Below are 18,004 nucleotides of genomic sequence, written 5' to 3'. Positions count from 1 at the left end.
ATGCATTAAGGACAGAAATTCAAAAGGAACATCCTTGATGAAACAAAAATGTGAAACTTCTAAATAAAAAACAATTATAATAAGTACAATTAAAAGGTAAACAGACTAGGAAAACACATTTGGCACATACAAACAATGAAATACTCTTACTATATAATGACCACTTACAAATCAGTAAGAAAAAAGATGAACAGTTCTAGAAAAGAAAGGAAACCCTAGCAGGTTATTCACAAAAGATATTATAATGATCAACATATGGAATAAATAGGTATCTAATAATTCTAATAATACAAGATGTAGAAATCAAAACAATGAGACATGATTTTCAATCATTTTAAAAATAAGATTCAATATGTGAGACTGATAAGAGGGACTAAGAAGTAGATGATATACCTGCTGGTAAGAGACTAAAATGATTTTACTACTAGTATAAACAGCTTACTATGAGAGGCATCACAATAATGCTGTCTTAAAGCCATTCACTTTTTGAATCAAGATTTCTGTTTTGGAAATCTTAAGAACTCCATAAACGTACACAAAATGTCACCTTCCAAAATGATTATATCACAAGGCAATTTAAAACAGAAAAGTAGAAACAAATAATATCCTAAAATATTAAAGTACAGAAAGACAGGAACATGAAACTCTCAGATGGTTCAAAACAAATTTATAAATAGTAATAATTCTTTGTGTGTACCCATTCATGCAACACACCAAAAATGTATATACATACATATATATGAACGGAATGTGAAGAAACAATTGCGGCAGAAGGTTAACAACCGATGCATCTGGGTCAAATCTGATACTGGAGGTTGCACTACTGTTTCCACTTCTTTACTATTATTTAAAATTCTTTCAAAATAAGCTGAAATTACCACAAAAATATCCAGCAAAAAGGAAGTTTAGAGGGAAGGGTGAAAGTCACTTTCTCTCACAAGTGCTCCATTATTCTCCAAAGTAAAACATTCTGAAAAGTTTTCACTATATACTGAGTGAAAATCATGTAAAGTATGATTTAACTATTTCAATGTAAATTACAAAGTCAACACCACAGAATGAGATTACTGGTTATTTTAATAACTTCATTAATTGTATTTTCTAAATCTTACAGTGGTACATAGATGATGTATTAATTTTTTAAAAAGGTCATTCAAAAAAAAAAACCTCACTTATTCAAATTATTTCCTATAATTTTCCAAATTCTGACATGCAATATAAGAAATAATGTTTAGAATTTGGGCTCCAGAATCAGAATAACCTGAGTGTGAATTCCAGTATGAATCTACGACCTCTGTGACTATCTATCCTGCCACTCTATGGTTTATTTCAAAGACCCTAATTGCTATTATAAGAGATTTTAGGTAAACAAAATGATTTCACTAAGCAGATTTCCCTCTTACCTACAGGCTTTTATAAAAAGATCTTGGGAGGCAAAGACAAAAGGAAACTGTATACCTACTTTCCCCAATACAAATTATATTACAGGTTTGGCATCCCTGATCAAAACTCTGAAACTATTCTGAGGACTAAAAGGATAATCAAAAACTTTCAATTTTTGGAGCATTTTCGATTTGGGATATTCAGATTAGGAGTGCTCAACTGGAAAAATCTATCCAAGTATTCCAAAGTCTGAAATACTCTAAACTGTAAAAGGCTTTGCTCTCAAGCATTTCAGTTAGTGGATACTCAACCTGTAAAAGGAAAACATAAAAGGGGGGCTTAGGGGTAGGAAAGATGGTGGAATGAGAGGGACATCATTACCCTAAGAATATGTATAAAGACACAAATGGTGTGAGTCTACTTTGTGTACAACCAGAGATATGAAAAATTGTGCTATATATATATGTACTATGAATTGAAATGCATTTTGCTGTCATGTATAACAAACTAGAACAAATAAATTAATCAAAAAAACATAAAGTACCAATAACCTGCTTAAAAAGAAGCTATGTGTAATTAAATGAAAAGTAGAAAATGCACAAACATCTAAATTTTATGCTAGAGTAGAATTTATAAGGCCATATTAAAGGAAGCCACAGCCAATAGCTATTAAAAGAGATACAGTGAGCTGGGGGATATAGATCAGTGGTAGAGCTTGTGCACAGCATTCAAGAGGCCATAGGTTGCATCCCTAAGAACCAAAAAAGGGAGTACCAGCCAGGCCACAATGGCTTACACCTATAATCCGAGCAGCTTGGGAGGCTGAAGCAGGATTATGAGGTCCTAAGCAACTTGGTGAGACTCTGACTCTAAATAAAAATACAAAATAGGGCTGGAGATATGGCTCAGTGGCTGAGTGCCCCTGAATTCAATCGCCAGTACCCTCTAAAATGGGAGGGCATATACTTACCCATCTAGTATTAGACTTTCATAGGCAGCTTTTTTGTCACACACAGGACAAATCCAGGTAGGCTTCTTCTCATTCATTTGTAGATAAAGGGCAGCATCAAAGCACTGTAGATGTGTACAAGTCACTGCACGGCATGGGATTGTCAGCCTCATTTTTCCTAACTATAGGACAGGGGATACAACATAGAAAGTAGTTCAAAAAAGAGCACAAAACCTCAAAGGGAACAGAGAAAAAAGTCTCAAGAAGCATCAAAATGAATAAATTTATTACTATTAAATTACTATTTTTTTTTTTAAATTCACTAACTGCTTTGTGGTTTTGGAAAACCATTTCACGTTTTCAAAATAAGCAATGTATAAATGCACTGGTAGAAAAAGATACAATGAAAACAATACTTCTCAACTGGTCCTCAGTTTTCCTATTTAAGGAAACCACTGTATCCATTTCTTACATGTTTTTTTCATAGATGTCCTATGCATAAAATAAGTGGATATTTAAGGAAAGTATTTTTCCACAAATGGTGGCATATTTTACACCCACTTCTGCAACTTACCCTGTCACATAATTTGGTGATTGTTATACACAAGTCAGTATATATAAAGCTACCATTACACAAAGGCATAATTTATTTAATAAGTACACTAGTGATGGACACTTAAATTGCTTCCAATCTTTGTAGTGAGAAAAGCTAAGTACCTAGGAATTAAATTTTGAGGTCAAAGGGAAAGGAAAGGACTGGGGATACATATAAAACCTTTCCTCGTTTTTCATTTGGTCATTAATGTTGGTCATATATTTGTAGGATTTATTTACATGAGACAGATCAGCCTTGTATGTTTGATATAAGCTATGCATACTTTTTATGAAAGTTTAACTATTATATAATCATGTCAATTTTCAATGTACTTTTCTATAATTACATTTTGTTCAACTTCTATTGCAATTGGTTTAGCTCTACTGCACCAACATATACATAATACTCAGATGAGATCAGATTATATTTTTCTATGTAACTCTTAATCTCCCCATATATTTTCTTTACCAAAAGTATCTCCATTTTTAGTCAGCTCTGGTAATTTGGTTCAAAGTGTTTCTCCTACTATACAGCTCTCACAAGGCCAAGGCCTACATTTGTTGCCCACTGTAATTTCACTGTCCAAGCACAATACTACCTCATAGTAGGTGCTCAGTATTTGCTTATCAGGCAGTAGAATGAATAATTGGAAAGTGGCAAAGAGATATTAAAAAAAGAAAAAAACTTCTTTATACACACTACAAAGTTTGAAAAAATTCAGAAACAAAATCAGAACATTCTTAATACTGCTTGGGTGGTAGAATTTTTAGAATAGTCCCTTCTTTCTACTTCATCTATAATTGTCTAAGTGTTCATAAATTTTGTAATTTAAAAATGAAACAATTAGCTAAATCAACATGGCAATAACTAATGCTTACAGAATTTGCCTATGTGCAAGTTACTTTTCACTAATTCCAATAACACTTTTACTTACTATCATTTATTTATGTACTGGGGATTGAATCCAGAGTTTCACACAAGCTAGGGAACTCTACCACAGAGCTACATCCCTAATGCTTCTTTTTTCCCTTCAGTTTTATTTTGAGACAGGTTCTAAGTTGCTTAGGTTGGCCTTGAACGTGCAATTCTCCTGCTTCTGTGTAGTTGTTTTCAAGTGTGCGCCACTGCATCCAGCCACACTTTTACATTTAAACAATCATACCTTTTACATCTTTAAATATAAACCATTCCCCATTTTATTAATGAGAAAAAACAAAGGCACAAGGAATGAAGTTAGAAATAAGGCAGAGCTAAGATCTGGGCTTGTTACAAGCCATCCTTGTTACTGTGCTATACTGCCTCTAGCTATTCATCTAATTGGAATTCTAAAAGGAATTTTAGAAGTTAAATGTTTAAGCAAGCATGCAGTACACTATAACTCATCATTGAGAAAAGAAAACAGAATAAAACCTGAGGAAACTTCTCCTCTTACTCTACATACTTCCATATATTTTCTTCTTTTAAAACAAATTATTCCTTAAGTTACCTAGAATCTTACAATATGCTAAGAGTTTTTATAGAAACCTCCTATAATCCTCATAACCCTATGACCCAGAGAAGTTGGCATCTCTATTTTTAATTTGTGTCGAAGATGCAGATGCTCAAGAAACTAAAATAACTTACCCGCTGAGACACAGCTGATATTACAACACAAATCCTAATGCTCCTCACTGCCTTGAGATGTCCCTAGCTTTATAACATTACACATTTTGGGGGGTTTAACCATCAATTTTTCCTATTTTGCTAAGCTTTTGATGTATTAGGAATAGATGCTACCTATCTGACATTCTATGAGATGATCATGGGCTTTTAAAAAAATTCCTTTCAATTGTAAGATGAATAGTTTTTAACAGATTTTTCTAAACCAAAACTATCTCTGCATTCCTAGTAGACATCCTTTTGTTGTCACTTATTATTTAACTAGAACAAGTTGAATAAGTTACACTACTCCATTCAACAAAATGCCTATAATGATCTATACATACTAACGTATTTAGGATATACTATTAATTTTAAAATAGCTCAATTGGTAGAGTACTTATCTTCCATGCAGAAGGCCCTGGGTTCAATCCCCAGCAACACCATCACCAAAAAAAAAAAAAAAAAAAGACAAGCCGCACAGCATATTATAAAACATTTTTTCCTAACATGCATATGATTATGAACACAAGAGCTAAATCTAGAGAAAAAAGATCACATTCCATCAGTAATATTACTTCAAATAGTAGACTTTGACCATTTAAATTTTTTCATTTCTTTACTCTTCCTGTCCCAATTAAATAATTCCATAATTTAAAAATCTCAAAAGAGGTAAAAAATCAAATCCATCTTTCTTATCCCCCAGCGACCCAGCACACCTACTCTGCAGGACACACTGAAAATCACTAGCTGATATCACAAGGTAAAACTCCCATATAAAAGTCACATATTATTTCCACAAATAAAATTATACATGCTCAATCAGATCCCTCTTCAATAATACTGTGAAACTATCTCTTGCAGGTTCCTAGGACAGAGGTCTTGAGACTTGTTCCCATTTCCCAGACTCACATCTACTCTAAATAATTTCACAAGCTTCTTATGAAATAAAACAAACATTTCTTCCATCACTCTGAGCTATCATTTTCTCCTGTTTTCCAAAAAAAACCCAGGGTTCACTCTTTATCCTTCTGAATAACTAAGACCCTTTTTTTCTTTCTTTGTTTCCCATTACTGTACCAAATCCCATGTTATTTCCATAGTTTGCTGGCTGGGACTCCATTCTACTTTCTCTAACTGATGCTAGAACTGCTTCTTCTTCAAAAACTACTTTAATCTGCTAACATCTGTCAGTTAAGTACCCATTAAATCTTATCAAGACACCTGCATTAGATTTTGATTTATACCATATATTACAGTTTAACTACCCAATCTATTTTAATATCACTATGATCTAAAGAGTACTATCTACTCTTATAAAGCTCTTGAGAACATCCAGAAAGATAAATTCTGAGGAAATGTAGCTCAGAAATAGACCTGTTGTCACTTATAAACAGAGAAAAGGAAACATTTATTTTTATTTTTATTTTTATTTTTATTTTTAGAGAGAGAGAGAGAGAGAATTTTTAATATTTATTTTTTAGTTTTCGGCGGGCACAACATTTTTGTTTGTATGTGGTGCTGAGGATCCAACCCGGGCTGCACGCATGCCAGGCGAGCCCGCTACCGCTTGAGCCACATCCCCAGCCCAAAAAGATACATTTAATGAACACAGGATGGGGCCATGGGTGTAGGTCAGAGTACATGCTTACCATGAGTGAAGGCTTGTGTTGAATCTCCAGCACCACAAAAATAAATAAACAGCTATATGATTTGACTTCTTCAAATAATTGAAAAGTTAATTTTCTTAAAATTGTCAACTTTATTAAAGTTGACATATTCAAAATGAACTGCTCCCTATTTTTATATAAAAAGAATACTAACAACTCTTATATACTACTTCTGCTATTATTAAAAGTCTGAGAATCCTTCAGTATGTTTGCTATTTTGTTTTGGTTGTTCTTATGTACAATGGGCAGTCTGTTTAAAGGAGGGTTAAAGTTCTAAGAAAATAAGACTTACTAGAGAAAATAGCATTGTAACACTGTAGAACTCCTTAGGGAAACTGTGTAGCAGTACTTACTTTCTGGTAAAATAGCTTGATATAGGTTATATATGAGTTCCCTCTCCATACCATGACCGAACTCCTAGAGACTCTGCAATTAATGCCTGCTAAATATAGTGGGGTCATTAAAAACCATTTAAAAAACTGTCAAAATGCAACTATTTTTAACCAAAAACCAGTAATTTCATTTGTTTTAATCTGGTATCAATTTTAATTTTAATATTAGAAGGTAATATTTTAATATTAGAATATTAATAATTTTAATAGTAATAATTTTAATATTAGAACAAAAAGGTAATGTGGAGATTCTCAAACCCATGTCAGAAGCTTGTGTCAAGCTTATAAAAAGAGGAAGTTAGGGTCCAAGCCACTGTACACTAGAACCTCTGCCACTACCTAAGGGATCATCCTCCTTTGCTGGGAGTGCACAACTTCTGAGTTTGATAGCCACAGAGGGTACCAATTTCTCATCAATCCCCATTTCACTAAATTCTACATTTTTCAATAAAAGGAAATTATTTTAAATTAATGATGATAATAAAATTTCAGGAAAGAAGATAACTGCAAATATCATTTTCCAGGTTAACAGAAGGTACATTTATAATTAGGACATGTATATTTTAGCCCAATTTGGCAGCAGTTATTGGAAAAAAAACTAGAATAACATTCAAAATTTTTACTTTTGTTTTACTACTAAATGTGTGATTTGGGTTGACCAGCCTGTATCTGTCTTGGTTTTCTCATCTACAAAATCACTGAAACTGAGTTGGGGATGTAGTTCAGTGGCAGAGTGCTTGCTTAGCATGTGTGAGGCCTTGGGTTCAATTTCCCCACCACCACACACACACACACAGTCAGGACAACTATTTAATATAGGCTTGCTAACAGTTAAATTAGAAGCACCAAGTAGGATCTCACTTCTGACACAACTTAATGTCCATTAAAAAAAAACAAAACATACTTTTCTCACAATGGTGGGGAGTCATCAAATGTCCCCCAAAGTATATTATAGATTCCTTATTCTATAAATTTTATCCTACAATCTTATTGAAAGGTTTTTCTTTCACTAACTTTATAGAGAAACCTTCATCCACCATCCTGTCCTTTCACATCTCCTCATATATGATAAATACAATCTGATGTTTTATCACAGGAGTTGGTTTTATCTCTCAAACTAGTATTAACTTTCCAACAACTCATGGCAAGTCCTCAGCACTTTCATGCTGAATTAGTTCAGTTGGAAACTCATGGGAGGATCTCGGGATCGTTGAGTGATTTCTCACCTAAATTTCTACATGAGGATAACAAAATTATGTAATTCAAAGTACCTTACAAAGATATCCTAACTTAATAATCCAAAATAATCAATTAGCATTTATTAGGCCCTTGTTATTTTATTAGTATTTTTTCAATACCACGTGTATTCTCACAAAAGGAGCCACCTTGTACGACATGGTTTTTTTGTTGTTTGTTGTAGTTTTAGATAGATACCATCCCTTGGGGCTGGGGATGTGGCTCAAGCGGTAGTGCGCTCCCCTGGCGTGCGTGCGGCCCGGGTTCGATCCTCAGCACCACATACAAAGACATTGTGTCTGCCGAGAACTAAAAAATAAATATTAAAAAGTTCTCTCTCTCGCTCTCTCCCCCCCACACTCTCTCTTTAAAAAAAAAAAAAGATAGATACCATCCCTTTATTTTATTTTGCTTATTTCGTTAGGCGGTGCTAAGGATCAAGCGTAGTACCTCACATGTAAATGCTCTGCCACTGAGTCCCAGCCCTACTATAAGTTTTTTAGCAGCTATGAATTGTCTACAGTATTAACTATGACAGATTATTCTGAGTCTAATGTTATCTTTCTTCTTTGATACAATGACCTTTAAATTTCTTCCTCTACCACTACCTGAAGACTACAAAGAATTATAATGCTTAATCATGTAGATTTCCAAATGGTAAAAAAACGGAAGTTCAGACTTTTGTCAAATTACATCATTCATTCCCACAATTATTTTATAAGGAAATCAATCATTTCTACAAAGTAAAATTACCTAGAATGTTTTGCCAGTTTACTTACAGGGCACATTAAGGATACCCGAAGACTAGTTGTAGCAATTTCACTATCTGGATCTGCAGTAAGTTTTTCTTTAACTAAAAAAAAAAAAAAAAAAAAGAAAAGAAAAAGAAGAGTGAAATACAATGAAAAGTTTCTAAATAATAGTGAAAATGAGCTGAAATATAAAAATATTTTATTTTAATAATTTCCCAAACACTTCAAATAGGTCAAGAAACACAAAATGTTAAATATTAATATATTAAATATATAGCCAGACTTCTGGTATTAGGTTAAAGAATTACAAACATGCAAACTTTAGATCAAATGTTTAAGTGAGGTTTTAAGATTTCTTTTTAAAACTAAGACTGATGGTAAAGAAGAGTTACAAAATAAAGTTGTTTTTTAAGACTTAAGAACAAAACAACAACTGGCAGAGGAACCTCAAATGCAGCAGTACCCTGAGCGTCAATGCTTTTCTAACAATTTTTTTTTATTTCTTTCTAACAAATTTGTATTAAGCTACGCTGATTATTTCAAACAATTACTAAATTTGTAAAGACATAAACAGTCTTATATCTTCTAGTTGAAAAACCTCTACAATGAAAACTAAAGAACACTGAAGAAAGAAACTGAAATAGACCTCAGAAGATGAAAAGACCTCCCATGTTCATTGATAGGCAGAGTTAATAGTTGGCCCTACTACCAAAAGCAGTGTAGAGATTCAATGCAATCCCCACCAAACTACCAATAACATGCTTCACAGTACTAGAAAAAACAGTTCTAAAATTTGTTTGGAATAAAACCCAGAATAACAAAGCAACTCTAAGTCAAAAAAGCAATGCTGGAATCATCCCAATACCTATTTCAAATTATTCTACAGAGCTATAATAACAAAAACTGCACGGGACTGGCATAAAAACACATACAGACTCCCAATTGTACAGAATAAAAGACAGAGACAAACACACCCATTTACAGTCAACTGATCCTTGACAAAAGTGCCAAAAATATACAATGGGGGTTGGGAGAAACAAATGATGCTCAGAAAACTAGTTATCCATATGCAGAAGAATAAAGATAGACCCTTATCTCTCACCCTACACAAAAGTCAACTCAAAAGGAAACAAAGATCTAAGAAACCAGAAATTATGCAGCTTCTAGAAGAAAATGTAGGGTCAACATGCCAGCTTTTAGGAATAAGCAATGACTTTCTCAATAGGATCTGTAAAGCTCAGGAAATAATGCTAAGAGTTAACAAACGGGATGGCATCAAATTAAAGAGCTTCTGCACAGCCACACACGGCGGTGCACGCCTATAATACCTGCAGCTTAGAAGGTTGAGGGAGGAGGATTTCAAGTTCAAAGCCAGCCTCAGCAAAAGCTGAGGTGCTAAGCAACTCAGAGAGACCCTGTCTCTAAATAAAATACAAAGCAGGTCTGGGGATGTGGTTCAGTGGTTGAGTGCCCCAGAGTTCAATAACCCCTAGCACATAAAACACCCCAATGAAAAAGCTTCTGCATAGCAAAGGAAATAATTAGGAAGAGAAAATCTTGCCACTCTTCTGAGAGAGCATTAACAGCTAGAAAATATAAAGAATAACCTCAAAATCAAATAACCCAATTAATAAATGGGCTAATGAGTAGACACTTCTCAAAAGAAATACAAATGGCCAACAAATGTATGAAAAAATGTTCAACATCATTAGTAATTAGGGAAATGCAAATAAAAACTACGGAGGTTTAATCTCATACCAGTCAGAATGGCACTCATCAAGAATACAAATAATAATAAATGCTGAAGAAGATGTGGAGAAAAAGAAAGACTTTACACTGTTGGTGGGTCTGTAAATTGGTACAACCACTATAAAGGACCAGTTCCTCAAAAGGCTAAGAATGGAACTACCATAGGACCCAGCTATACCATTTCTCAGCGTTTATCCTGAAGAATTAAAGTCATCACACTATAGTGATACATGATTACCCATGTTTATAGCTGCACAAGTCACAACAGTCAAACTATGGAACCAGCCTAGGTGGCCATCAATGAATGGACACATAAAGAAAACGTGCTATATACACATAACAAAGTTTTATTCAGCCATAAAGAAAAATGAAATATATCATTTACAGGAAAAAGGATAGAACTTGAGACCATTGTACTATGCAAAACAAGTTAAAATCAGAAGGTCAAGGGTCATTATGTTTTCTCCTATGTGGAAGCTACAGAAAAAAGGAAAAGGTGGCAGAGATTCTCATAAAAATCCGAGGGAGATGAGTAGAGGAAAAGGACTAGGGTGTGGGAGAATGGGTGGGAAGAAGGAAGTGCTAGGGAGTGATACTGGCCAAATTGTTATATTGTGTGCATGTATGAATATGTAACAACAAATCCCATTATTATGTACAACTATTATGTTCCAATAATAAATATGGAAAAAACTATCTCATTTGACAACTGAAAATTATTATATCTGAGGTAACATGTTTGATTTCTTCCATGAGGTAATATATACAATTTAACATACATAAGCTAATTAAAAACACAAATATTATAAATATAGATGCATATGTAAGTTTATTGTTTTTAATCACATTACAATATCTCATATGCTTGGTCTTTCACAAGCATTACTTACTTAGTGCTCTGGAATGATCAGGGTTTCTAATACCTTTCATTTTTAATCTCTGTAGTAACATGGCTGATGTAAGCTGTCGTACAAGATACACAGACATGGAGTAATTCTACAAAGAAAGATAATCTGTATTACGGACTAGAGATGATATTCTCTTTATTTACATAAAATGCTTATCTAAGAAACTCTGGTTTCTAAAAATAACATTCAAAATAACTTCTAAAAAAAAGTCAGTTACTGGGAAGAGGGCAAAATCAACAAGGCTACTTGAGGGAAAATAATGGTTCACTCATTCTAAATATATTTCTCTTATCCATGGGTTGGTATGGTATGGTAAATAGCTTCAATTTAGTGGTTACAAACTGTTTACAGAGACCACTATGCAAATGTACCTTCCCATAATTACTTATAATTAGAATCCTTTTGTTTTCATCTACTTATATAATGAGGCTCTCATATTTTCATTTAAAAATGCAGAAGCAAAGTTCGAATAATGGTATGAATTAACACTTCACACCCAGAGTTCCAAAGTTTTATTTCTAACAAGAGAAACCACTGGTCAAATAGCCTTGAGCACAGCCCTCAGATAAAGTTAGTATTGGCTTTCTTCAGAGAAAAGCAGTCATTTATAAAAGTCACATGAAAAAATAATGAAATTCAAAAGGTGAGGCCAGAAAATAATAGTATAAATCTGGCACAAAGCAACTTTCTCAATTATCTATACAGCTTTGAAAGATGACATATAATTTTACCAAATGTTCAAAAATTCTACTTTAATATTTTAACACATACACACATATTCATTCACTCCACAATAAACAAAATACTTTTGATAGTTGCCAAACCAAATATTTTAAATACATTTAGTGTTCTTTTAAATATCTCATACTCAATATAAACTATGCAAATTTTAGATCCTCGTATCATTTTAACTACAAAGAACGAATATCAATCCCATTATATGGCAAATCTATAGTCTTCAATGTCAATAATAATTTATTCAAAAATCCTAAAGTTATTTCCAGTTCTGCAACTACTCTAGTGGTGAAATAAAATTCCTGCTATAAACATATGCCTCAACTTTTTCATCCACAACAAAATATTACGGGCTGGGGATGTGGCTCAAGTGGTAGCGCGCTCGCCTGGCATGCGTGCGGCCCGGGTTCGATTCTCAGCACCACATACAAACAAAGATGTTGTGTCCGCCGATAACTAAAAAATAAATATTAAAAAAATTCTCTCTCTCTCTCTCTCCTCCTCCTCCTCTCTCACTCTCTCTTTAAAAAATATATATATATATATATATATATTACACTTTATTTCCATGAAACAGGAACTAAAGTTGATACTCAGATATTAAATCTTTTTCCTTTATTTGTTAACAAGTGCTTCTAAAATGTATATTCCCCTGTTGTATTAGTCAGTATCTTATTGATATATTTCATTTTGAGACAAAATCAGCAGAAAGCCAGGCTCATCAACCTGAAGGTATAGAGAAAATAATTTTAAGTGAACATCTTTGTAAGAGATGGTTGTGTTATATGAACCTGTTTATGTAAAGGCAGGAACAGATTATTTCTGATCACATGAGTACATTCAACTGTTTCCTCCAAAGACTGATAACATTCTGTCCTTTGCTCCTCTTCATAGATACTAATCATCCAAAACTTCCAGGTTTTTAAGATACACTATACACACACACACACACACACACACACACAGCAGTCTCACAGTGTTTAAATCATTACCTTAAGGAATATAAACATATACATTTCTTACCCAGAAAACAGACATGACACTTAAGAAACCTCAGAGTTAAAGGTATTAACCTTCAAAATATCTATACTCACAACCCTTGAATTGAAAAGGGGTGGAGCCAGTTTAGCCTAAGAAAAAACAAAAAACACCAACTTCCAGTGGACAAGAGAATATTTACCTTTCCAATTTCAGATGCCCATGAAATAGAAATCTGGTTTGGCACAGCTGAAGACAACCTAACTAAAGATGTAATATTCAAGGGGCGTCCAGGGCGTTTCTGCTCAATCCCATTTTTCGGTGGTGGTGCATACCCCTGTAACCATAAGAAATTTATCTTAAATTCTCTGTAAGACATTAAACATTTTACCCAAAATAGATACAGGATACTGTCTAATTTCAGTTACAATCACATGATCCAGAAATATACAAGAAATAATAAAAATCAATATTTCCTCATTAACATTAAAGAGGCTAACATCTTGCCATTTTGGCTATAAATCTTCTTCCCCTTTACAAGAAACCAAATTTTACAGATAAAATCCCATCTCTTCAAAATGAGTCACTTAGGAGACCCCATTCAAAATATTTTAACATACTGGGGTGGAAAACAGGGAGAACAAACTTTGGAAACTTAAATCAGGTCAAGTGCACACCTGTGATCCCAGCTGCTTGAGAGGCTGAGGCAGGAAGATCATCAAGTTGTCGCACTGTGCGAGCGACTTTACCCCATCTCAAAAATAAAAAGGGCTGGACATATAAATCAGTAGTATGGCAAGCATAAGGCCCTGGGTTGAAACCCAGCAACACAAAATCAAAAACGGAGGAAAAAAGGACGAAGAAAAAAAAACAAAACATCAAGCCAATGAAAAAAAATTCATCACTATTTCAGTTGGCATTAGATTTTCTTTTAAATAGTAAACATACTCATTTTTGTTGTGTTTTAATGGCAATAGAAGCTGAACCTAAGGGTGTTCTATCACTAAGTTATATCCCCTGAGGTGTTAGCAACATGAAAAACAGTATTAAGATATTGCTTTATCTCTATAGCTCTTGTTCACATATAAGAATATCATTTGGAAAAACTTTTTCATTTTGAGATAGGGTCTAAGTTTTGGAGGCTGGCCTCAAACTTGAGATCCTCCTGCCTCCTGAGTAGCTAGATATAGAGGCATGTCTATACCACCATGTCTGGTAGCATAATCACTTTTTTTTAAACCTTTATTTGTTTATTTATTTATTTCTATGTGGTGCTGAGGATTGAACTCACTGCCTCACATGTGCTAGGCAAGTGCTCTACCACTGATCCACAACTCTAGCCCCACATAATCACTTTTGATTAACAGTATACTCAATTTTTAATTACCAAAAGAATTCAAAGGTTATGATTTTCAGGTTATATACCTTCAAATACATATTAAAGAAAATCAAAATTTCTTAGCTTCAGTAACATCTGTGTATTGAAAAGCAGGCATTATATTTCACTAATGGTCTGATATCTTTCATGTAATTTAATTATCTACTTTTGAGAAGGAAAAAACACTAAGTTAGTGTATCACTTATTTTTGTAGACATAGAAGAAAATATAAGCAAAATTAATTGACTAATATTATTTTAGCATACAGATGAATCTTCTGATTCATATTTCTTTTTAATATTTTTTAATTGCAGATGGACACAATACCTTTCTTTTTTTGGTACTGGGGATTGAACTCAGGGGTAATCAACTACTGAGCCACATCCCCAGGGATTTTATTTTGTATTTGTTTTGAGACAGGGTCTCACTGAGTTGCTTAGCACCTCCCTGTTGCTGAGGCTGGCTTTGAACTTGTGAGCCTCCTGCCTCAGCCTCTTGAGCCTCTGGGATCATAGGCGTACGCGAATACATCTGGCTATTTATTTTGTATATGATGCTGAGGATTGAACCCAGTGCCTCATTCATGTTACCCGAGTGCTCTACCACTTAGCCACAAGCCCAGCCCCGCTGCTCAATTTTCAAAGTCATCAATGCATGTTTTTCCAAATGATATTCTTATATGTGAACAAGAGCTGTAGAGATAAAGCAATCTCTTAATACTGTTTTTCATGTTGCTAACACCTCAGATTTCCTTGCAAGTCAATCATATCAATAACTACATGAGTCAATGCTAATGCAATGTGGATCTTATGAGAATGGTGATGAAAGGTTTTCAGACAACAGCCAGCATTCACTCTCCTTCATAAAATGTCCTTAAAGTACCTGTTGATTGAAAAGCTAAGGGCATGCAGCTAATCAATCATACTAGAGAAATACTATCAAAGTTGTAAAAGTAAAGGCAGCAACAAAAACGTCACAGCTGCCACAACAGCAACCACAAAACATTTGTTATTTCAGCAACATTGAATTATATACCTTACAAGGAATTCTCTACTGGTGGTATTATAGAACAGAACTAAGGAACACATCCAAGTTGTCTACTACAACTTAGGAACATCCTTCCTCATTGTCTCATAAGAGGAAGAATAGTAATTATTAAGTGGGAAGGAATCTACATGCTAAGTCTTACTCTACAACTTGCAACAAAATTCTGAAAATCATTAAAATTGATTGAGTAGTTGGGCACAGTGTGGCTCACAACTGTGATCACAGTGACTCAGGAGGCTAAGGTAGGAGGATTATAAGTTCAAGGCCAAATTCAGCAACTTCCCAAGATCCTACCTCAAAATTAAAAAAATGAAAAGGGCTGGAGATGTGGCTCTGTGGGTAAGAGCCCCAGAGTTCAATCCCCAGTACTTAAACAAAAACAAAAACTGAGGAACAGAGTAAAAAGGCAAAGAAAAAAACTTAAGTGTGAGTGTGCATGTATAGGAGGGGTGCACACATCTAAATTTGCTCATGTGAAATACAACAGAAAAAAAGCTTATTAAAAAGTCCTCTTACAAGCCAGGCACAGTGGTGCATACCTGTAATCCCAGAGGCTCAGGAGACTGAGACAGGAGGATGGAGAGTTTAAAGCCAGTCTTAGCATCGTGAGACCCTGTCTCTAAATAAAATACAAAATAGGGCTGGGGATGTGGCTCAGTGGTTGAGTGCCCCTGAGTTCAATCCCCAGTACAAAAAAAAAAAAGTCCTCTAACAATATGTCAAAATACATCTACTGTCAAGTGTAACTAATAATCAGAATTTTAAAAAATAAATTTTAAAAAGTCCTCTTGTAAAAATTCTAAGAATAGAGAAACACAAGGAATATCAATACCAGTATTTAGGCAATTATAAATGCAAACTTTTGTCTTGCCTATTTTGGGCCTAGAAGATAATTCTGTCTACTGGTATTTCAGCCAAATAAAAACAATGGCATAGGGTCTGCCAAAATGATAAGAATAACTCATGACCTAGCTATATGTGAAGTCTGTAAAATGGAATTTTGAGTCACATCTTGACAGCACGGAATGGAATAGTAACAGTGGGTCAAACAACAGTGAATTTAAGAATGAGTGCTAAGCAAATTCAAAATTATGTATGGAACTAGTCTTAATTGCCTAAAGTATATTCAGTCTATTCTCTACCTATTTGAGAAGTTTGATTTCAATAGTAATTATGGGTCATCAATCTGTATTCCCCTTCTAGCCCATAGCAACCTCCTACCTATCCAAGCATCCAAGACCCCATTATAGTTGAAACTTTGTAAAATATTAATGTTCAGCCTTCTCAAATTTTTAACAACTTTCCATGTTTAAAGCAAAAATAAAATCAAGTTCATTTCACAGGTGATCTGAAGAGCAAATCCACAAGTTTTCTCAATAAAGGCTGTTAGAGAACATTGGTAGAAGACTATGTGGATCTCAGCCTCACACTTTAGGAAAAGAAACTCAAAAGAACTTTTCATGTTACATGCTGTGACAACATCCTGCCCTACATACAATTGTGACAAACTCCACAATGCTGTTCCTTTATCATCACCTCCTAAATTCTAATCACCACTATTATTTTAATACTATCAACATCTATTTGCTTATTTAGTTTATATTTTGGAAATTTTCAAACATACACAAAAGCAGAGAGAACAATAGGTACCCACTAACCAGCTCCAATAATTACTAACATTTTTCAATCTTGTTACTTTTGTCTCCAGCCTCATTCCAGCTCCCCACCAAAACACACCCACCATATACATGCACAATAATTTTTGTCCTTGAATAAACAGAAATTCTAGACATACCAGTTAATTTTCATATTATTAATCAGTGTGTCTAAGAAGACCTTTAAAAAACACAGTATTGCAACCTTACAAAATTCACAAGTTTCCAAAAAATCATCTAATATCTTGTTTCTATTCCAATTTCCCAGCTGCCTCAAAGACATTTTTTTTTTAATTTAAAAAAAATTTCATTATTTATTGGTATGTGGTGCTAAGGATCGAACCCAGTGCCTCACACATGCTAGGCAAGCGTTCTGCCACTGAGCCACGACCCTCAAAGACATTTTTTATTACTGAAAATTTCATACACAAAAACAAAGAAAAGAACCGGGCATGGTGGTACACACCTGTAATCCTACTAGCTCAGGAGGCTGAGGCAGGAGGATTGGGAATTCAAAGCCAGTCTCAGCAACTTAGCAAGGAACTAAGCAATTCAGTGAAACCTTGTCTCTAAATAAAATATAAAAATGGGCTGGGGATGTCACTCAGTAGTTAAGTGTTCCTGGGTTCAATCCCAGATACAAAACAACAACAACAACAACAACAAAAACAGAAAGAGGGAAATCCATAAACTCAGAATTTATTAGGAAAAGGAGGTCAGTACTGCACTAAGAGGAACTGGAGATTTTTGCCAACTGAGCTAAAGCACGTATCTTCTCCATTCTTTGGAATCTCTCTAAGAAATACTCCTCCCTGTCAGTCTTTCCCCATTCAACCTTCCAGTTCCACAGGTTTCATAGAAATTTCTTATAATCTCTATAAAACTAATAATAAATCAACTACTCAAATTAACTCCCTAAGCCTTTTTCTGCCCGACCCA

The 18,004-nt window shown here is 34.2% G+C and overlaps 1 protein-coding gene across 6 annotated transcripts in view; it reads right to left on the bottom strand.

Annotated features, from left to right (window-relative positions):
- Positions 1-18,004, bottom strand: part of Pias2 (protein inhibitor of activated STAT 2) — a 95,544-nt gene that overhangs the window by 30,513 nt on the left and 47,027 nt on the right. For all 6 annotated transcript variants that reach the window (XM_076837164.2, XM_076837165.2, XM_076837160.2 and 3 more), the window contains 4 exons: positions 13,188-13,322; positions 11,255-11,360; positions 8,643-8,716; positions 2,354-2,514 (listed from right to left, as the gene is read on the bottom strand). In XM_076837164.2, the coding sequence (XP_076693279.1) occupies positions 2,354-2,514; positions 8,643-8,716; positions 11,255-11,360; positions 13,188-13,322 (476 nt within the window). The remainder of the gene's footprint in view (positions 1-2,353; positions 2,515-8,642; positions 8,717-11,254; positions 11,361-13,187; positions 13,323-18,004) is intronic.

The sequence above is a fragment of the Callospermophilus lateralis genome, chromosome 17 (genome assembly GCF_048772815.1).
Source record: "Callospermophilus lateralis isolate mCalLat2 chromosome 17, mCalLat2.hap1, whole genome shotgun sequence".
NCBI classification, from domain to species: Eukaryota; Metazoa; Chordata; class Mammalia; order Rodentia; family Sciuridae; genus Callospermophilus; species Callospermophilus lateralis.
The sequence above is the reverse complement of the archived record's forward strand: the minus strand, read 5'-3'. Positions and strand labels throughout refer to the sequence as shown.